This window comes from Engraulis encrasicolus, chromosome 7, assembly GCF_034702125.1.
Source record: "Engraulis encrasicolus isolate BLACKSEA-1 chromosome 7, IST_EnEncr_1.0, whole genome shotgun sequence".
NCBI lineage: Eukaryota > Metazoa > Chordata > Actinopteri > Clupeiformes > Engraulidae > Engraulis > Engraulis encrasicolus.
Window position 1 is genome coordinate 3,899,110 of NC_085863.1, and position 22,719 is coordinate 3,921,828.

At 43.8% G+C, this 22,719-nt stretch overlaps 1 protein-coding gene across 3 annotated transcripts; it reads left to right on the forward strand.

Moving 5' to 3' along the window:
- The first annotated feature begins 610 nt into the window (after positions 1-610).
- Positions 611-20,873, forward strand: dpf2 (double PHD fingers 2). 3 transcript variants are annotated; one of them, XM_063202717.1, is made up of 13 exons: positions 611-738; positions 4,548-4,694; positions 4,911-4,924; positions 6,293-6,400; positions 6,946-7,130; positions 7,683-7,775; positions 8,389-8,473; positions 9,835-9,876; positions 14,957-15,094; positions 16,160-16,291; positions 18,109-18,221; positions 19,914-19,995; positions 20,348-20,873. In XM_063202717.1, exons 1-13 carry the CDS (start codon positions 707-709, stop codon positions 20,428-20,430), a joined length of 1,254 nt encoding a protein of 417 aa, XP_063058787.1. In that variant the 5' UTR covers positions 611-706; the 3' UTR covers positions 20,431-20,873. The 3 variants fall into 3 exon arrangements, with proteins under 3 accessions (XP_063058787.1, XP_063058786.1, XP_063058788.1); XM_063202716.1 differs by lacking the exon at positions 4,911-4,924 and adding an exon at positions 5,066-5,079 and having other exon boundaries at positions 612-738; XM_063202718.1 differs by lacking the exons at positions 4,911-4,924; positions 9,835-9,876 and adding an exon at positions 5,066-5,079 and having other exon boundaries at positions 613-738.
- The last annotated feature ends 1,846 nt before the right edge of the window (positions 20,874-22,719 follow it).

Consider the following 22,719-nt stretch of genomic DNA (forward strand, 5'->3'; position numbering starts at 1 on the left):
TATTCCTATGCAACATTTCCTTGACTTCATTCATTCATTGCCAACCGTCAATGAATTAAATATGGGACAGTTCATTTTGGCAGGGGGTCTGGGGGTTTCCCCCAGAAAATTTTGTATTTCTTAGATGTAATTTCCTGCATTTTCACGCATTCTAACGTCCCGTTTCCAGTTTCAGCTTAATAGGAATCAATACAAATCCAATTATATTTATTATTTAATTACAACCAATACCAATACAATACGAATAAGAAGTATTAACATTTTATCTCTATATATGAGGTCTATAATATATGATCTTTATCAAATGCCTGTTACAGTACAAATTCACCATTTATAATAGAAGTGTGATGTGCACTTTACTACATATATACAGTATAACAGAGGGATCATTGGGTTAATGTCATGCAGGTCTCGATTTTGTCCCGATTGGCGTAATAGCGCATTTCGGTTATTTCATTGAGAAAAAAAAAAAAACAACGTAAAAAAAAAAAAATTTTTTTTTTTTTTTTTTACATCCGGGCCGGATGGAACCCTCTGGCGGGCCGGATGCGGCCCGCGGGCCGTATGTTTGACACCCCTGTTCTATAGCATGTCATCCATGCCCATGTCCCACCCTTTCCTGAGCAGGCCACCATGACCTTTTGGAGCACATTCATCCAACTGCGCATGCACCAGCTTGCCCACAGTGAAGCGTAGATGAACCAGGATGGCGGCCGTCGTGGAGAATGTTGTCAAACTGTAAGTGTTTTTTTCGTTTGCTTGTTACACGTTTTAAAACAGCTCTGAATTCCTCCTTTCACACGTGTACGTCAGTATGAGGAGGTAGACAAATGTCTTTGTGTTGTTTGGCGTTGTTGTGTATTCACAGTATTACGATAGTCGTCACTCGCTGTACCTTCCTCAACGTTTGCTAGGATAGCTAGTTGGTTTCATTAACTTCACTCTTTGGACATGATTGACAATGTGTTTTCTTGTGTCAACTTGCCACCAAGTTTGGTAAGCTGGTTAACTATATGCTGTGTATGTGACCAACAGTGTTCTTGCATATTAGCCGAACACAGCTCACAAATGTTAGCTTCTACGCTGTCGGACATCGACCATAAAATGTAGGGGTTGTTGTTGGCTCGGTCATTGCTGTCAGGCAGGCGTTCAGATGCAGTTCTGGGAGTTGTTAATATCCCGGCTGGTGTCACGGATCAAGTAGCACCCCAGTTGAATCGCAGGGGGGAATTATTTGCGCATATAACCTGGTGGGTAAACCAGTTATTTCGTGCCCGTGTAGTGTCTGGGTTGTTCTGTAAAACGCGGCCATGTTGTCCAAACCAAATGCCAGGAAATGTAGACTAGTGTTGTTGAAACAGATTAGCCTGAATTGGCAAATGTAACGATAACTAGCACTGAAGAGAGTGATTATATTTCGTTTTGGATGGGAACTCTGTGGTGTAATATATAACCTACATTGAGAGGCTTGAGAATAGAAGATTTAGCTTGTGTTTCGTTTCGTACTGCAGCCAAGTGGTTGAATGAGTGGTCAAAGGCTGTCACGGTCTTCGGGTACTTAACGTCAACGTGCTTTGGCAGTTTAAAGCTAGTTCAAGCTTGATATGTCGGTAAACAGATTACGACGCCGTGTCACTGGTTGTGTAATAATGTGTCGTTTTTAAGAACAAACGTATGTAATAACTACATAATGGCTCGGCATTGTAGCAGCTGTCAACTCATGGAGCTTCCGAATGCCACGCGAGTCTGGTATGAATATGATTCGAAGGCAGGCAGCAGTGTGGCTCGAGCAACTGGTGCAGGGTAGCACGGGAAGTGTGTTGGGTCATGGGTGGTTTGTTAGTTCAGTTGTCTCCGTATGTTGCCCTTCACCCTCATTCGTCTCTGCACTGTTTTAATACCTTCAGTGGTACCTATACCGTCCCCTAATCGTGTTGGTCTGTACGTTTTCAATCCTGGATGAATAGAACCAACAATTCAAAACCATTCAACAGTTTTTCAAAAACAACGCAACCATGCAACAACTGTTTCCACTACCAGACCCCCCCCCCCCCCAATACTCTCTCCATTGTCATCCGTTTGAGTTGCACTAGGCTTTGTTTTCAGGCTGGCAGAGGTGAGAAGTGTCTGAGAAGAGGAGTGGAGAGGAGAGATTGGGGATGAGAGAGAGAGAACGAGAGAGAGAGCGCGCTGTGCTGTGCAGTGCTGTCCCCCTGGTCGCAGTCCAGGCTGGCTGCTGGTGGCTGTTGCCAGGCCAACAAAAGAGCACCTGCTGACGCATTCCATCCTCTCTTGCGGAGGCCAGGCAGGGCTACAATGACACACGGGCTGGCTGTCTCCCCCACCACACACACGCGCACGCACACGCACGCGCACACGCACACGCACACACACACACACACACACACACACAGTGAGTGGCATGGTCTAGACTAGAAGTACATTGTCCTTCCTCATTAACGTTTATCACCTCTCATCCTCACATCACCTGCTGTCTTTCTGTTTGTGGGAAAACGGTGACGAAACTCAGCCAGCGGTGATGGATGGACCCCAAACCACTTAAAGGGCCAATCCCATTTGTATTTTTCTACCCCTAACCGTGTGGTCACACCACGGGCGTTGAACGGGTGGAAAGATGCAGAAGTAATTGACTTTGTATGGGAGAGCAGGCGGCGAACGAGGCAAACGCGTCGGGAGCGTTTCTAGAGGCGAGGGCATCGAAAGCGTCAAAAGCCGAGGGCGGCAGAAGTTGAACTTCATTTAAAAATATGTAATGAGCTCGGTGGCAGCAGGGCGTCAGCCAATGGAATGTTCACATTTTTCTAAACACGAGCTTCGGTTGGTCGAGATTCCTGGCCGAATGCTTCAGGTTGAATTGTTTGCCTCGTTCAACGCCCCTGACGAGTGCTTTCCAGGCAGGAGTCAGCAGCGTTGTGGCTCTTTCAACGCCTTCGGTGTGATCGCGGCATAACCCCTCCAAACGGAGTCTGCCTGTCCGAACCCCTCCTTTTTTGAGGGCTAAAAAGCCCTCCCCCTTACCCCTACCCCTCTGCCTTAACGACTATTGGGATGGGACCCACTAGTTTGACGCCCTCTCTGTACTTACGTGGTACGTCACATGGTAATCAAACATTTCAAACAAGCGATTTAAGGTTAGGGTTAAGGTTAGGGTTAAGGTTAGGGTTAAGGTTAGGGTTAGGGTTAGGGTTAGGGTTAAGGTTAGGGTTAAGGTTAGGGTTAGGGTCGTATGACGTAAGCGGTAAGTACCGAAAGGGCGTTGAATTAGTGAGTCCCCTATTTTGGGATACCCCTACCCCTACACAAAACGGAGGGGAGGGGTAAGGGGTAGGGCCAAGGGGTGAATTGAGATTGGGCCTAAATCCTCTGAAGTTTTAGCCTCATTATTGTTAAGCTGATTTTGTTAGACGTCGTTCAGGAGATTGGTGCATTTCCCTTCAGATTCCCCCCCCGCCCTTCATTCACACTGGCAACATCCGCAGATGGACTCATGGGGAGGAGTCAGATGTGAAATGTATTGTGGGGCCATTTGTTGCATCGGCTCCGTTGTCAAAATCCTAAATATTCAACTTCTCAGGTTGCAAACCATCTCTCAGCCAATGGGATCGTTCGTGTGTATATGTCGTCGTACACAAGACAAGCCTAGCATCAGGCCCCTAAATTAACTTCTTTCATCAGCAGCCAAAATGGGTAGATGATATCAACCTCACTAGCCAAATACACACTCACTAATTGGTCAAAGTGCCTAGTAAGTAAGTTTGTCTTTTCTACCAGCCAAACTGAAATGTTTTCAGCATTTGGCCAGTTGGCTGGTGTTAATTTAGAGCCCTGCCTACCTACCATCATCCATCTGCAGATGGTGCCAGTTGTGAATGAAGGGTAGCCTAACCCCTAAAGCCCTCCGCATTCCTGGCAAGACCCTGATATGCCGAACCGCATCAGACACAGTAACCACGGCTGGCTGGCGTGTTGGCAGAGGGAGACAGTGTTGGCTGAGCTCTCTCCTAATCTGAAAGAGGAGGCTGTTTTGGCCTTGTCTGTGCTATTTTTCTTCATTGCCAGTGAGACTCGAGTAAACATTTCTTTGCTTCTTTGTTCTTCTAATCTAATGGATGACTTGCTCTTCAATTTGTTTAAGTGTGTGTGCAGCAGCACGCACAACCGCATGCCACTGCCACTGAATGAGTGTGTTGTGAGGCTATTGTTGTTTTGGGAGCTCTAGCTCTCTTCATTTCTGACCCAATGTGCTGCTGGTACAGTACATTAGGCTACTGGATATGGAAGGTACAAATACAGGTGTGTGTGTGTGTGTGTGTGTGTGTGTGTGTGTGTGTGTGTGTGTGTGTGTGTGTGTGTGTGTGTGTGTGTGTGTGTGTGTGTGTGTGTGTGTGTGTGTGTGTGTGTGTGTGTGTGTGTGTGTGTGCGTGTGTTGCTGTGTGTATGCTGTTGATTACCATACCATCTTTTGTGAGTTGGTTTGGATAGAAGTTTGTGCTAAATGTGTGCGTGTCGTGTGTTATCTACTGTAGGCTGGGGGAGCAGTACTATCGGGATGCCATGGAGCAGTGCCATAACTACAACGCGCGGCTGTGTGCCGAGCGCAGCGTGCGCATGCCCTTCCTGGACTCCCAGACCGGAGTGGCCCAGAGCAACTGCTACATCTGGATGGAGAAGAGGCACAGGGGACCAGCTGAGGGTTAGCATTAGCATAAACATTAGCACTAGCATCCCTCACATTACATTATACAGAGCAACTGCTACATCTGGATGGAGAAGAGGCACCGGGGACCCGGTGAGGACTAGCATTAGTGTTAGCATTAGCACTACCAGATTAGCGTCACAGGGGACCAGGTGAGGACTAGCATTAGAGTTAGCATTAGCATCCAGAAGAGGCACCGGGGACCAGGTGAGGACTAGCATTAGCGTTAGCATTAGCACTAGCACTACCAGATTAGAGGCACAGGGGACCCGGTGAGGATTAGCATTAGCGTTAGCATCCCTCACATTACATTGTACAGAGCAACTGCTACATCTGGATGGAGAAGAGGCACCGGGGACCAGGTGAGGACTAGCATTAGCGTTAGCATTAGCACTAGCACTAGCATTAGAGGCACAGGGGACCCGGTGAGGATTAGCCTTAGTTAGCATTAGCAGCCCTCACATTCATTACATAAGGGACCAGGTTAGGAGGACTAGCATTAGCATTATCGACACATTACATTACACAGGGGACCAGGTGAGTATTAGCATAAACATTAGCATTGTAGCACAGGGGACGGGGTGAGCATTAGCAGTAGCATTGTAGCACAGGGGACCGGGTGAGCGAGCGTTACCATGAGCATTAGCGTTAGCATCCCTCACATTACATTACACAGGGGACCGGGTTAGCGTTAGCAGTGTATCATCCCTCACATTACATTATACAGGGGACCAGGTGAGGACTAGCATTAGCGTTAGCATCCCTCACATTACATTATACAGGGGACCAGGTGAGGACTAGCATTAGGGACACATACCCGAAAATTTTGCGAAGCGAAGCGAACTCCTCCATTCACTCCTATGACGGTAGGGACACAAAGCGAAGAGAGGCGAAATCCAACTGTCATCAGGTCGTCGCGGCGAATCAAATGGAATGGAACAGTTATGTTGTTGCTTTGATTGGACCACGGCAGGCTGAATTCGCTCCTCATTTGCATAACATTAAACATTCTTTAATAATTTCACTTCACTTCGCTCCTGTTCGCTTGCTTTCGCTTGCCATTGCTTGCTTTCGCCTCTCTCATAGGAATGAATGGCAAAGTTCGCAAATTTGCGTGTATGTGTCCCTACCGTCAGGGAAGCGAAGGCAAGCGAACAGGAGCGAAGCGAAGTGAAAATATTCGACCAAGTTTGATATTATGCAAATGTGGAGCGGCCAATCAAATCAACTCAACAACTTGACTGTTTCATAACATTTGATTCGCCGCGTTTGCCTTGATGTGTCACTGGTATTAGTCCAGGGCAGCTGTATCAGAGATTCTTTAAGTATAGAGATATGCCAACATAATAGGTTTCTATGGGCACCTAACATGACCAGGTTCCAGTCTGCCTAAAGGGGCGTGTCATAATGCTCCTAGCATTGAATAGAACAGTCCTCAGGTCTGCCTAGGTCTGCCTAAAGGGGGATTTCCCCCCCAATAATAGAACCCGGAAACAATGGGCCAATGGAACCTCTCTCTCTCTTCTCTCTCTGGCTGTGTACTTACTGCATGTCCCTCCCCTGTCTGTGCTGTAGGTATGGCCCCAGGGCAGCTGTATACGTACCCCGCCAGGAGATGGAGGAAGAAGCGGAGAGCCCACCCACCGGAGGACCCTCGGCTGGCTTTCCCCTCCCTCAAGTCGGGTAACCGCCTCTCACTTCACCCCTGTTTTGCCCCCCGGAGGTCACTGACTGGACCGCTTGTCTTGTCACACAATCTTCGATCCCTGAGTTCATGTCAAACTGTAGCCCTTTCATGTAACCTTTCCACGCAGTACAGTAATTATTGTGCGGCATAAAACATGCATGTCTTAAAATCTAGACGATGGAAAGTTGTCTCTGTCCAAACCTTGTCCTCCTTGTTGTGATTTAGCAGCAGATATAGAGCTGGGCCTTAAGAAGGATTAGTTGTAAGCCAGGTTAACTTAACCTTGAGATAGTGGTAAATCACCTATTTTTTGTTTTGTTAGTTCAGTTGTCTACATATTATGTTCATGGGATTTCCCCTGGTCCTTGTTGTTGTGATTTAGCAGCAGATATAGAGCTGGGCCTTAAGAAGGATTAGTTGTAAGCCAGGTTAACTTAACCTTGAGATAGTGGTAAATCACCTCATTTTTTGTTTTGTTAGTTCAGTTGTCTACATATTATGTTCAAGGGATTTCCCCTGGTCTTTGTTGTTGTGATTTTAGCATCAGATGTAGAGCTGGGCCTGAAGAAGGATGCTCTGTCGTCTGACGGCAGCAGCCTGGAGGCCTTGCTGAAGGCTGAGCCGCTGGACAAACGCTCGGGCCTGGAGCTACGAGGCGCCGACGACGACCCCAGCGGCTCAGAGTACAGCACGGGGAGCGCCAACCCTGCCACACGCGTACGGAAGGTACCGGAAAACACACACACGCGGGTCGCATGCATGTGCACACACACTTACACACACACACACACACACACACACACACACACACACACACACACACACACACACACACACTTACACACACACACTTACACACACACACACACACGCAAGCGCAGCTCATACGTTATGAATGTGTGTGAAAAGACAAATACTTGTGTAGTGTAGTGGATTGACCAGAAACTCTCTTTTCAAACTCTGGAAAGGGCTGTGATGGTGGCTGTTCATATTGGACAACTTGCTTGTCGCTGTAAGCATTTTACAAGGTGTTCAAATATGAAATTATTGCTCAGAGATGGTGTACAAATACAAGGAGATGTGGAACTTCAGAGAAATGATCTGGCAAAAAAGTGGGGAGGGTGGAAGGCCACATAATTACAGGAATGTTATTACTGCAGGGGTGCCAAGACAAATGGCTAACACATCTCAAGGGCACTCCTGTTCGGAATGTTAGAAACGGTTGCCATGGCAGTTGGAGATTGATGAGTGCTTCTGTTCCGTTCTGCCCCCCTCCAGAGGATTCTAGAACCTGATGACTTCCTGGACGACCTGGATGATGAGGACTATGAGGAGGACACGCCCAAGAGGCGGGGCAAAGGCAAAGGGAAGGTGAGACGCGAGCACTTCAGCGTAGATGAACACACGGCAGGGGTCATGTTTTTAAAACCATTTATGACCATGTTTCATCACATTCACACAGTACAAGGTGTTGAGCAGTCGGACGTCCTGGACAAAATAAGTCCTTCACACAGGTTTTATCACAGTATATGTTCGTTGTTATAGAAGGTTAGTAAGTTCTTCAAAGCTAGTAAAATGGTATTTATACACAATGGTTGAACAGGGCATTTATCCTTATTCTATGACCCGATACCTGTGTTCAGAAACTACCAGTAATTTTGCAATTTGTAGAAATGTAACCGTTACTTTACCACAACACAGTCCAGAACCGAAGACATCTGTAGGGAAAGGATGTAATGTCTTTGGGCTCCAAAAAGTCCAGTTGCTCAGTTGCTGGGATATTCTCTTATAAAGACAATAAACAAGATGAACAACAATCAAGTGGGACTAATGTTTTGATGGATGTGCCATCTTCTTTCGTTTCTATGTTGTGCACTTGATTAAAAGAAGAAAAGAATTGCCTCTGTGCTGCTTCAGTGTCTTCTCGCCAATAATCAGGTGATATGACTGTAATGTGCATTTGTTGTGATTGTGATTGTGATAGGGCCGCAACGCAAGTAGTGCTCGCAAGAAGCTGGACGCAGCAGCAGCCGCCCTTGAAGACAGAGACAAGCCGTACGCCTGCGATAGTAAGTAGACAAGCTGGTTTGTATATGTAGATGGACGCGGGTCAGTGATGTTTCAGCAGTGGGTATCACACGTCAGGTTGGCGCAACTACAGCCAGTGCCACTAGTGTATGGATTTTGTTGTGTGTATTTGTTTTTAGTGGATTATATAAGAAGCATTTTCATTGCAGCATATCAACCTCCAATTACTAATTCATTTATGGGCATTAGATGCCGTTGCGCCACCTGACGTCTGAGTCCAGAAAAAACGTCTTTGATCCATACACCAGAGTTGCCTGCAGGGTTTGAAACACAATGTTGGGAATTACCACCACTATTCTTTCATCTTTACTCATCAATCTTTCACTGTTTTCCTTCCTTGCTTCTTCTGTTCTTTCTTTCCCTCTCACTTCCTTCCTCTCTGTCTTCTGCCGTGGTTGCTTTTCCTTTACACTAAAGCTATACCAAAAACAGCTAAACCAAAGAATCGTCCGTCAGTTCGCTTTGTGGTTCATTATTTTACCTTTTTATCTGTCATCATACATCATCAGACACGTCTGTCTTTGTCACTCACCAGTCCGCTTGTCTGATTCCATATGCAATATCAAAAAAGGCAAAAGTGAATACATTACTTGCTGTCACAGAAATGTCTGTCTTTAATGAAAAAAAGATTGATGGCATTTGCAGAAATGCACTCACATGAGATGCTCAACATCTCATGCAGCAGTAACTGACATCATGGCACAATGCTAATGGCAATGATGGGGTCAGCCCAGTGATCACAAGACTGGCAAGTGGCAACATCTAATAGAATGGAGACGAGAGACTAAAATGCACTTCAATACACAAAACAACGAGCGCTGTGACTGTGCAACAGAACATGCATAGACCTCTTTTTGTTTTTTTTCTGTCGTTTTACTTCAAAATATCATTGAGGCCATTGCAACTATATCTTTATTTATATCTGATTTTCCCATACCAATTTCAAATAACAACATTTTGATTATTTTACTGATATTAAAGGCAAATCACATTGAAAGCATGTCCTTTTTTAGCTTTATGTCCACTTGTAGTTACTTATGAGTCCTAATATAAGCCAGTGTAGTATCGAAGTCCTGGTAGTTTGAGTGGTTAGTTTTAGAGTTGTGCTCAAGGCAGCAACATAAGCCATCTGAAAGAATATTACTATTTGATGATAATACATTGTGTTTTCTCTTTACTTCATATCATGATGGTGTGCAGGTTTCTTTTCTTTCTTTCTTTCTTTGTTTTCTTCTGATTTTGTTGTATGTGGGTGTATGACTCTCCAGTCCCTCTGTCTGTTCTCTCTCTCTCTCCCCCCTTTTTTTGTCTTTTTTTGTTTTGTTTTTGTTCTCTCTTTCAGACACTTTCAAACAAAAGCATATTTCAAAACCTTCTGAACGAGGTATATTTCTCTCACTCCTTTTTCTATTTCCCCTCACCTGCCTTGTGTCTGATCATCAAACTGTTTTTTTTTGTTTCCCTCTCCCTGTCCTGCCTGTGTCTTCATGTTGATTTGTGTGTGTTTTCCCTTCTCCCCACCTCCTGTATCAGCCCACAGATCAGTATATAGTAGAGGTGCACCGAGAATTCGGCCGCAGAAAACGGAAAAAAAATACACTTTCGGTTTTCGGCCGAAAGCCAATTGAGTGGCCGAATCGGAGGCCGAATAGAAAATGAATTGAAAATGGGCATTAATAAAACTTATATCAGTTCTACTCGAACATTTGAAGACTTCAAATACAAATTTATTTTTTTTCAAAAACATGTCAAAACATTTACTGTAAACCGTAGATTTCAGCAATATTTAAAAATAGTGAAAAACCTAGCTTTTGATCACTTTTGACTGAATTGTAATATTCGGTTTCGGTATTCGGCCAAGAGATTCATTATTATTCGGTTTCTGTTTCGGCCACAAATTTTAATTTCCGTGCACCTCCAGTACATAGTATAAGCCCCAAATTCACCAAGGTGCCCTTCTCCCCACCTCCTGTATCAGCCCACAGATCAGTATATGGTATAAGCCCCAAATTCACCATGAACGAGGTTAAGTGATGAACCTGGCAAATCAAGACCAAAGTTAACCTACAGGAAGTGGTAAACCTGCTAATAGATAGCCCACAGGTGTCATTTAGTTAAGAAAATGAGGACTCCAGGCTCTTCTATTAGATGATTTACCACTACCTCAAGGTTAACTTAACCTGGTTTACTACTTGGCCAGGTACTTGGACTATTGTGTTTGTTTTCCCTCCTCCCCTCGTGTAATGAGGCAGCCGTGGCGTAGTGGTTAGAGAGTTGGTCTTTCATTCAAGGGGTTGCCGGTTCTAATCCCCCCCCCCCCCCCCACCCTTACCTCTCCCTACAGCTCCATCCATGGCTGAAGTGCCCTTGAGCAAGGCACCTAACCCCACATTGCTCCAGGGACTGTAACCAATGCCCTGAAAAATAATAGTTGTAAGTCGCTTTGAATAAATGAAAGCGTCAGCTAAGTGCAATGTAATGTAATGTAATGAGCTGAGTGGGGCATCTCCTGTAGCAGTGCAGAGAGCAATTCATATACACAGTGTACAGAATTATTAGGCAAACACATTTTCTTTGACCATATCGTCATTTTTTATGCTTATTTTCCAACATGGACCTGACCTGTATGAACATGGTGTAGGAAAATATGCAAAGAATGGACGGTATGGTCAGAAAACGTGTCTGCCTAATATTGAATTGAATTGAAAACTTTATTACAGACTCAAAAAGTTCCATATAAGATACACAAAAAGACATAATAAAACACATAAAAAACCAGACAGGTACATCACAAAGCACCAGTAATAATTTTACACACCCTGTATACATAAGCCCCAAATTCGCCAGTGATGTCAAACTCTGTCCAGAATTAAAAATCCGTGCTACAGTTTCCTTCCAAGACGGGTGACCTCACTAAGTCACTGTGTTGAGTAACTCAACTGAGTACTTAAGCTCTCTTAAGTAAATCATTGGGATCAGCTGATTCAGCTGAGGTGGTTGGATCAAATTTGTGGGTGGCATTGTTTTCACTTTCTGGACCTGCGATTGACACCTCTCCTCTGCCAATAACTCCTCCCCCCTCCCGGAACCGTACAGCCCCCCATGAGGCCGGCAGCGTTTAGAATGCACTCTGCATGACATGACGATTGGGAGAAGTTAAGGAAGAAAAATCCGCACTCACAAAATGCGTCTCATTATTTATTTATATTACCACCATGTCCAAAAAGCAAAAGTTGATCCATTTTATCGCGCACCCAAAGACTTTCGTTTTTCCAAGAAGTTGAGCACGTCCTTTGCCTAAGATTGTGAGACCTTGCCACATAACAGTTGATTTTTAAAAACTAACCTCATCACAAATGTGGCCTAAAGGAAAAGGTGGAAAGGCCTCAACCACATCTGCAAATTATCCTAAACCCCTGACTTCACCCCCTGTCGAAGAAGTTAAGTAGATGTGTTGCCATAAGAAAACCTGGCTGTGTTGATTCCATGTTGGCGTGATAAATGTTCCTCCTTTTGTCAATGATTATAAAAAAACACTGTGATCTTCTGCCCTGTCCTTGATTAGTCATAACTGGTTGTAGATTCTGTCTCTTATGCATCTCAATGACTGCAGTGACATGCATGGAATATTCTGATTGTAAATGTAATGGTGGTAGTATTAGATTTTGTGTGCAAGTCATGGGTCATTTCACGTGAAATCAGACACTTTGGGACCCGACCGACACAGATTTCAATCATACTTGGTGTGCCTGTTTAGTAGCAAGGTAGCACCCTAGAACTGCAATTTTGTGAATCTGACACCAACGACTAGCAAAGGTTTACATATGAGGCTAGGACACTATACATGCAGCCTTGATTATATCAGTCAGTGTAAGTCACAAATAGATGTCTGTGGTGTTATTTGAAAGGTATTTTCTGGCTCTACAAATTACACAAACACTAATACTAAACAGGTTCACCAAGTATGATTGAAATCTGTGTCGGTCGGGTCCTAAGTGTCTGATTTCACGTGAAATGACCCTCATGTAAAATTTCCCAAATGTGGCTCTGCAGAGCGCAACATCCCAGTTGCAGAGTGCTATGCCACACATGTAAGTGGAATAGTCTGAAACTTGTTTGGAATACTGACAGTATTCCATGTGAATCAGGAATACTACAGTACGTTCATCTAGCTGTAGTTGTAGCAGTATTGACATCAGACATGGAAATTAGTTTGTAGCTATTTGTATTATTGCCAATATATAAGGCTTTCACTCTAGTTGCAAAAGTAAAGACATGCGACTTACAGGTAGGAAACCTTGAAAATAACATATTAACTGGAAATTGTAGGAATGAATACCGGTTTGTTTTCCATCTTGTCTACCCATTTTCCCCTTCTCATTCTCGATTATTTCATCGTTTTTTTTGTTCCAGCCCCTACCCCCTGGTGTTGGTGTCGTTTCTTTGCTTTAGTTAATTCCCTTAAACCCCATCGTTGTGTCTTTTTATTCTACATTCCCCCTAGCCCTCTCCTCCATCCCCTCTCCTCTCCCTGCCCTCCCCCTTAGAGTGAAATAGTGCCTCTGCTTTTGTTTCGAGATGCCTTTCGACTGGTTAAAGCTATGCAAAGTGTGTGTGTGTGTGGAAGGGAGGGTGAGAAAGAGGGCAATCCAGACTGCCAGTATTTTTCTTTGGGTGTGCAAGTGCTTGGAAGCATGCAAGCGTGTGTGCGTGTGTGCTTGTGTTTCTTTTGAGGATGGAAGTAGGGATGCAAACTATTAATCGACAATCGATTAAAAGACATTAATCGCAATTAATCGACAATTCAATTGACAAGAGACCCAGGTGAAATGGGCATGTGAAGAGTGTTTGTGAAGAGGGGTGTGAATAGTGGTAATATTTAAATCACCTTTGATTAAAGAATTGAAATAGAATAAATTTAAATGTGGTATATCATCTCAATTTTTTATTAAAAGTTTTAGATTTAGTAGTTTTTTTATCGAGAAACATTGAGATTTCGGGGGGAAAACGCCGCTTATCAATTAATCGTAAGTCGATAGATGAGGCTATCAACTAATGATTAATGAATTAATCGAAAATTTGCATCCCTAGATGGAAGCATGCAAGAGTGTGAGAGTGTTTCATTGGAGGATGGGACAGCGGTTTGTTGGCAAGTTCCCCTCAACTAACTTCAGACTCACAAGGTTCACAACAATGTTCATTGTCACCCAGTTAACATTCACAAAAGCACCATTAAATTAAACGAGGTGACCGGATAGATCCAGTCGTTACGTCTGGACCGCCTAGTGAAGCTGCCAGTCTGGTCCACCCAGTGGGTAGTGAGTATTTGAATTAAAGGAAGAAAAACCCGCACTCACAAACTGCGTCTCATTATTTATTTATATTACCACCATGTCCAAAAAGCAAACGCGTTTCGGCTATCAAGCCTTCATCACCACGCACTGATGAAGGCTTGATAGCCGAAACGCGTTTGCTTTTTGGACATGGTGGTAATATAAATAAATAATGAGACGCAGTTTGTGAGTGCGGATTTCTCTTCCTTAAGTTGATACATTTTATCGCGCACCCAAAGACTTTAGTTTTTTCCAAGAAGTTGAGCGCGTCCTTTGCGAAAACTCAGAGTATTTGAAGGAAACGGGCAGCAGCTCTGGGCGTGCCAGACATACCGACAGGATCTATGGGCTGAGGACTGCAGTGTTGCCAGTGTTGGGCTGTTTCCCGCCCAATTGGGCTGCTTAGGATGGCCGTGTGCGGGAAAAAATGGCATTTCGCAGAAAAACCCGCCCAATTTTTGCCATAGAAATCAATAGAATTGGGTGGGCTTTTGTGCTTCTAGGCGGGTTTTGAGCATTTTTTTTGGGCTGGAAATCATCAGCCTCATCTGGCAACCCTGTTGAGGACTGCAGTGTCTGTGTCCATCTCATTGTAACCAAGACTACCTCAGTACTAACCCCTCACCCCACATATTGCTCTCCTGAAGAGGACACCTGACCTGCAGGGTCTCGTCCAGAGATGCTGAAAAGAGACACCACCAAAGATGGCAACAGAACAGAGCGTTGCAGTGTTGGGTTTTAGGTCTCGATCTTTGTAGGCAGCATGGCTCGAAAAATGATTGAAATTACTAAACGTGTGAAAGGAATATAACTGCCTGCCATAATTGGTGATATAATGTGTTATTGTAGCAGCAAAGAATGCTTATTAGCTGGGGCAGTGTGTGTTAGACTTTTTTATGAAAGTTGGCTGCCCTATGTGAAGTAGGTGGGGGTGGTTGTTTTGTTTTTGACTTTTTAAGGTAGCTGTGAAGAACTTCTGGTAGTTTTGATCTTTTTTTTCTTTCCCAAGTGTGTGTGTGTGTGCGTGTGTGCAGGCATGTGTGTTTGCGCTTTCCCTTGCATGCGTGTGTACCATGTCAGCTAGTTTGTAAGGGAGTTTCAATGCATTTTTTCTGTTTTCTGTATCTTTAGTCTGTGGGAAGCGCTACAAGAACCGGCCGGGCCTGAGCTACCACTACGCCCACTCCCACCTGGCGGAGGAGGAGGGGCAAGACAAGGAGGAGGAGGAGCCACCGACACGCACCCCGCCACAGCAGGACGAGCCCAAGAGTGAGGCCTCCAACACACATTATTTTTTTTTTATTTAAAAAGGTCTTTTTAGACTTTATTATGGACAGGACAGTATGAGAGGTAGACAGGAAGCGAATGGGGAGAGAGATTGGGAGGGATCTGCAAAGGACCCGGCACGGCCGGGAATCGAACCCGGGTCAGCCGCATGGCAGGCGAGTGCCCTACCGGATGGCCACGGCAAGGCCACCACCACTTATTCTAGCAAACATCTCAATCACTTTTCTGGGATCTATGTGACATTAGGTGAACGGCTGTTTAGGACAGTGTTTCTCAACAGGGGTGCCGGGGCACCCTGGGGTGCAGTAGGCCCCCCTCAGGGGTGCCGCAGAAACGTGGCTGATAAATAAATATGTAATAATAATATAATACATAATAATACATAATATAATACATATTTGTCTAACTTGATAAGTTAATGGTAGTCAGTGGAATCTTTAATCTGCCATTTACGCACAATAAAGTAAATATACAGTAGGTCGCCCCAGTCAGCTGCAACTTCGAGCGTAGGTCATGTGACGTCTTCTAATGTGTTACTTTTCTAAGCTTGTGTGGTATCGGATGCGATGCCATGTTACGGCTTGTTGGTTTGGGGGGCCTTGAAATTTTTCATGAATTGAAAGGGTGCCTCGCCTAAAAAAAGTTTGAGAACCACTGCTTTAGGAGACCTTCGGTTAGGAGACCTTAGGTAGACTTAAGGTTGAGAATAAATGGAGTAACAGACTGAGCCATTCAACACTAATGAGTGTGCATTTCTGCACCAAAGCAAGTGATGTGAATCTCTAAAAGTATTTATCAGTATCCAGACCTTCATTATTTCTTTCTTTGATAGATGTTTCTTTAACTATAAAATGTGTTGCTTCAAAAGTTAATGTTACAGCACTTCATGCTAACATGTCAACACGTTAAGGTTTTTATTTATTTTTTTATATTAGTATTTTATTTTTTATTTTTTATTTTTTTATGTCTTAAGGAACTGATTTTTGTTTTTGTTTTGGACAAGTTGTACAATTTGATTATTGGCTGTGATGTGACTTGCTCCCTTAGCGGCCAAGAAGGGTCCGGATGGGATTGCGATCCCCAACAACTACTGCGACTTCTGCCTGGGGGACTCCAGCATGAACCAGAAGACCGGCCAGTCAGAGGAGCTCGTCTCCTGCTCCGACTGCGGACGCTCAGGTCAGTTCACCCTTCCATGCTAGCTGTTCAGTACCATTACACTACTGCAATGAGCTACGCTACGCTACATTTACATTTAGCAAACACTTCTTCATCAGGTCAGTTCACCCCCAAGCTAGCTATTCAGTACCACTACACTACACTACACTACACTACATTTACATTTAGCAAACACTTCATCAGGTCAGTTCACCCCCATGCTAGCTATTCAGTACCATTGCACTAAAGTAGGGTTGCCAACCGTCCCTTGAAATACGGAATCGTCCTGTATTTAGAGATAAAAGTACGGGTTCCGTATTGAACTGAAACGGGACACGGGACGTTAAAATGCAAGAAATTACATCTAAGAAATGCTCATTTTTCTGGGGGACGACCCCCAGACCCCCGGCACGATGAAGTGTCCCGTATTTTTTTCATTGACAGTTGGCAACCCTACACTAAAGTGAAGTGAAAGCGTGAAAGCCCACCTGGGAGCTTCAACTCCCATTGTTATTGTGACACAGCACTCCACAGCAAGTGTACACTGCACACAACGGAAATGCATTTATGCCTCACCTGTACAAGGGGGCAACCCTCAATCAGTCATGGAGGAGGACGGGGGAGAGCACTGGTCAATTACTCCCTCCCACCAACCTGGCGTGTCGGGAGTCGAACTGGCAACTTTTGGAATACATTTGATTTAACAGATACTTTATCCAAGTATTAGAAACAAGGACACCATCATGCAATATATGGGGGAAAAACTACAGAATAATCAAGGTTACGGCAGATGAGGGTTGGTTTTGTTCTGCAGGGGACAGTTCCTCTTTTTACCGTGGCAAACCACCACTTCACACCACCCTCCCTCAGGTTCTCCAAAAACATGCACAAGCTTTTCATCAGGACGTTGCATGCTTTGATGTTGGTGTGCTTCTCCAACAGTCCATATCTGAAAATCTTCGCATGAGCATACTGTATATCATGCTTATTGTCAGATGCACCTAACACTGACTCCAATATCCAGACAGCATTTATCAGTTTGGCATGGAGTTCCAAAACATTGCTCTTAGTTACTGATATGTTTCTGATAAAGTGCATGGAAGTCCTTGTGCACAAGCCTTCAGTAGTCCAGGAGCAGCTGGTATTTCTTGGAAGCAGCCAAGTTCGTTCCAAGAAATTAAAAAGATTAAAAAAAACGAACCGTATTCACTCAGTGTGCTGTGTTTCCTGAACACTGAAGTCTATCCTTCATATTTCACTGTCTTTGTTTTTCCTTATGTGTTGTTTATCTCCCAGCCCAAGTTATTTACGACCCCCTCTACAATTTCAGTCTTCCCGTGAACTTAAGCCTTCTATTTCATACAGTAATATTATCTAGAAGTAAAAAAAAAAGTCTCAATCCTGTAATGTTATAATGAAATGAATCCCCTCTGTCTTCTTGGTGTAACATTATGGAATTGAGACTTTAAGACATTTTTTTTTGACTTCTAGAATATTACTATAAGAAATTAAAAAGATAAAAAACGGACAGTATTCAGTGTGCCGTGTTTTCTGAACTTTTATTAATGATAAGTTATTTACGATCCTCTCTGCACTTTCCGTCTTCCTGTGAACTTTTGGCTTCTATTTAATTTACTAATACTCAATGAAGTTTAAAAAAAATAGGGAGAAGTCTTAATTCTATAACTGAAGTTATAATGAAATGAATCCCTAAACTTCCACTGTGTCTTCTTGGTGTAAAAAAAAATGTCTTAAAAAGTCTCAATCCTATAATGTTATAATGAAATGAATCCACTGTGTCTTCTTGGTGTGTGTCCGTGTGCTGCTCGCTGCTCCAGGTCACCCCTCGTGTCTGCAGTTCACGCCCGTTATGATGTCAGCTGTGAAGACGTATCGCTGGCAGTGCATAGAGTGCAAGTGCTGCAACATATGCGGCACCTCCGAAAACGATGTGAGACATTTACACTTCCCATTTCGTCTTGTCTCGTCTTGTTTTGTTTTGGACAGCAGAAGTAATATTCAAACTCCTCTCCTGGTGTTGCATTGAAAAGGGAAATGGTCTAAATGGTGTCTAAATAAGGCCACAGCTGGCTGAGTGTGGTAGATACAGTGAGCCCGTTTATATGGCCGCAATGACCGGGTTATTGGAATAAACAGGTTATTGGAGTAAACGGTTTATATGCAGTCCGTCGGTTGCCTGTGTTCCACTAAAGTGTGTGACACGGAGTTAGAATTTAAGGCTTGTGATTGGATACTTATCCTTCTAGAATGTCAATAACCTGATCATAACCCGATTGCTGGATACATGTCTTCAGAAATCAGTTTATTAGCCAAAAACCTACCTGTGCAAATTGGATTTCTCATAAACTGATAACGGCACTAAATTGATTATGAAAACTGTTTATTCAGTTTACATGAGCGCTCGAATAAACCGGTAACTCCAAAAACCTGATCATAATCAAGATCATATTGATGCGCATATAAACTGGCTCAGTGACACTTTCCAGTCACCAAAGGGTTTCTCGTAGGTGTGTCTCATGTCTGTATTTTTACAGTAACAATAATGAAGTGCCAGTCAGTTGTGTGTCAATGTAGGGCTGGGCGATATGGAAAAAAAACAATATCACGATATGGATTGCTTTATATCACGATAACGATATCTATCACGATATAGCACAATTACATACGTTTTCAGTTATTCTCTTTATTTGCTCCTTATATTCTCATGTCACAAAACAACCTTTCTTTAAAATGGATCTTTTTATTCTTATTTTTACAGTTACATTAACTTATAGTGTGTATTGTGACAACATGAAATGTAATTAAATAATATTCAATTGTATAAAATTGGTAAAATTACAATCACGATATAAACGATATAGGAGAAAGGTCACGATATACACTTTTATATCACGATAACGATATATATCGTCATATTGCCCAGCCCTACGTCAATGAAGTGTCTTGTCACCATAGAAGTATTAACCGTGCACATGTCATCATAGAAGTATTGGTGAAAGGAAATTATAGGTCCGCAACACTGTTCGATGCTCCCATTGCACTTAAGACTTTGTCTGGAAGCATCGAACAGTGTTGCGGACCTAAAATTTCCTTTCAGTAATCCTCTGTTTGGTCCAGCAACTATGCTACTGATGTGCGCACATTCTCTTACTTTTTGGACCATAGAAGTAGACATGTCGGATATTATCGGCCCACAGATATTATCGGCCCGATAATACCATAAAATGTAATATCGGTCAATATCAGTATCGGATTTTTGACCTATCAAAACCGATATAATAATGCTTGAATTACTGTACACTTTTCTCCTTAATTATTTTTGTATTTTGCACAGACGATGTTAATATTTGGAAAGTTTTGTTGCATTCGAGAATGCATCTTGCGGGGCATTACAATAAAATTAAGCATTTTTTGTTCCACAACAGCAGATTTGTAATGTTACCGAAAATGTGTTATGAGGAAAAATAACCCACATATATGGGCATCGGTATCGGCCGATATCGGAATCGAAAATTGAGAGTTGGACAACATCGGCATATCGGATATCGGCAAAAAAGACAATATCAGACATCTCTACATAGAAGTATTAAGCATTCGTGTGTTTGTTTCCTTCCTCTTGCAGGACCAGCTGCTGTTCTGTGATGACTGTGACAGGGGCTACCACATGTACTGTCTCACTCCACCCATGGCAGAGCCCCCCGAAGGTTAGCCCAGCACACACACACACACACACACACACACACACACACACACACACACACACACACACACACACACACACACACACACACACACACACCATATCACTCCACCCATGGCAGAGCCCCCCGAAGGTCAGCCCAGCACACACACGGACGCACGCACGCACACACACACGCACACACCATATCACTCCACCCATGTCAAAGCCTCCAGAAGGTCGGTTCGACACGCACACAAACACCATTTCACACCAAGACAAAGTCCCTCTTCCTCCTGTGAGAAACCCTTGATAAATATTCAAACCTACATCGTGTGGCCTTAACATAATTATTTTACTATTCCGTCTCGTTACAGGAAGCTGGAGTTGCCACTTGTGTCTTGACCTCTTGAAAGAGAAGGCCTCCATATACCAGAACCAGAACGCGCCGCCCTCGTGATGGCTCCCACCTGCTGCAACGGCCCAGAGGATTTTGGTTCCGCCCCGCCCTGCCCCTCGCCTCCCTCCCCGCCATCTATCCGCTGGCAAAGAGTTTCTCTGTTGCCTGGCAAGACATGCGTGGCGGGCGGACACGGAGCGCTGTACGGTGTTAGAGGAGGAAAAGGGAAGTAGTCAACTCCACTCCACAGAGCAGAGCGAAGTGACAGAGCAGTGGAGAGAGGGAAAGGAAGACACATGTATGGAGAACGACAGCACTTTCCCATTCCCTCTGCTCTTCACTGTTCCTTTCTTCTTCCCCGGCCAGGTTTGATCCCAATATGACTGTTACACAGTTCAACACCCCAAACGCACCCCACTCACCAACCCGCTGCGTTTTGTTTTCAGCTATTAGCCTATTACAATATCTTGATGTGAAAGATATAAAGCGATAGACAAAAAATACTCACTAACTCAGCTCAAGAACTTCACTGGTATAACCTTTAGTTCTAGATCTATTCTAGTCTGCTTGCCGTTTTCTTGAATGGTTGCTACAGGTTTGTGTTCTTGCCTGTAGAGATGCACCGGATCCATTATCCGGTTCCGGATCCGGCAGGATAATAGGGTTTTTCACAGGATCCGGTTCCAGGATCCAGGATCCGGTAGCCGAGGCTTTTCAGTCAAAATAGTTTGAGACAACGTGATAAAAAGGGCCCACGTGTGTGAGTAGGCTATGTGTTTCAACCCTTTCGTAGGATCCGGTATCCGGTTCCGGATCCGGCAGGATCTTAAGCAGTGGATCCGGTATCCGGCAGGATCCTAAAAATCAGGATCCGGTGCATCTCTAGTTGCCTGTATCTTGGTCGCCAAAACAAGACCGAATTCATACAGGAGTCGAGACGCGACTCTGAGGGTCTCCGCACACCGCTTCCGACAGCACTGCGGAGCAGCATCGGATCCGACAATTTCGGTTACCCCCAAGCTCATTTCACCCACCTCACTCCCCCCCAAACCTTGATCAGTAACTGATTGAAAATACTTTTTTCCTGAATATTAGGGAGTTTCTCGTGTACAGTGTGTGTGTTCTTGAGATCTGTGTTATTCTAGCCAAAAAAAGAAAATGGTGTGATGTTATCCACAGGCTAATCACAAGCTGCTATTTTGTATTCCCCTTGAGTTGTCTGCAGCTGGGATTGTTGACGATGTATATTCTTCTCCATATTGATGGTTTGGGTGAGTAACCTGGCTCTTGTCAGATCAATGTAGTTCTTCTGCTTTGCTCCACACATGCATCTGGGTGCTCAGATGGATGCACCTCCGTTACATCACATTCAGGGCCCTAAATGAACTTGACTAATGGGTCAAAGTGGCTAGTAAGCTGGTCTTTTAGAGCCTGGTTTCCACCAGACCTCTGTGTGTTGGTGTTTTTCTATCAGACAAACTGAATTTTGATCAGGATTTGGTCAGTTGGCTGGTGTTAATTTAGAGCCCGGATCACATAAATGAAAATGTGTGTGCAGCAGTGCTGACTGCTGATTGGTCCTTTTTGGCTACCTTGAAGCCCTTTTCATTGGCCCATGTCCCAAATGTACGTGTGGAATGAGGTGATACTCCATTCACCTGGCAAGAGCGATGTGGTTATTGGTTGAGGTCCCTCAAAAACCTTTCTGCCATTTGCACATTTAAAAAAAACATCAATAGTTGAAAGCAATCAGCATGCCAATGCTTGTTCTTATGACAGAAAGGCTATCGTGTTTTATTTGTATATTTATACATTTGTATAGCATATAAAAGCTTTGATTTTTTTTGTAAAAGGAAAAGCAGTCTGAAATTATAGAATGGTTGATTTTATTATAACTGTCTGTTTTGTCAAGTTTACCCCCTATGGAAGATGGCATTATTATATTATATAATAAGTTTAAAAGGTTGAGAACCCAATTCAGCTTGGATTCCCTTGTCTAAAGTGACATTACTGGGCAAAAGCAAAAGAAGTGTAGTGTAGTGTAGTGTAGTATAATGTAGTGTAGTGTAGTGTAGTGTAGTGTAGTGTAGTGTAGTGTAGTGTAGTGTAGTGTAGTGTAGTGGCACGCCTGATCTTACTGCAACCTCATACTTTCATGCAGAAAATCTGCAGCTGCCCAATTATTCAGCATCGATTACAGGCAGTGTTGCCAGATTTGTCTGAAAACCCGCCCAAAAGGTTCTCAAAACCCGCCAAAATGTGCTAAATTCTTCCCAATTTCAACAAATTGCATTGGTTTCTATGGGCACAAAACCGCTTAAAAAACCACCACATGGCCAATTTTTCCCG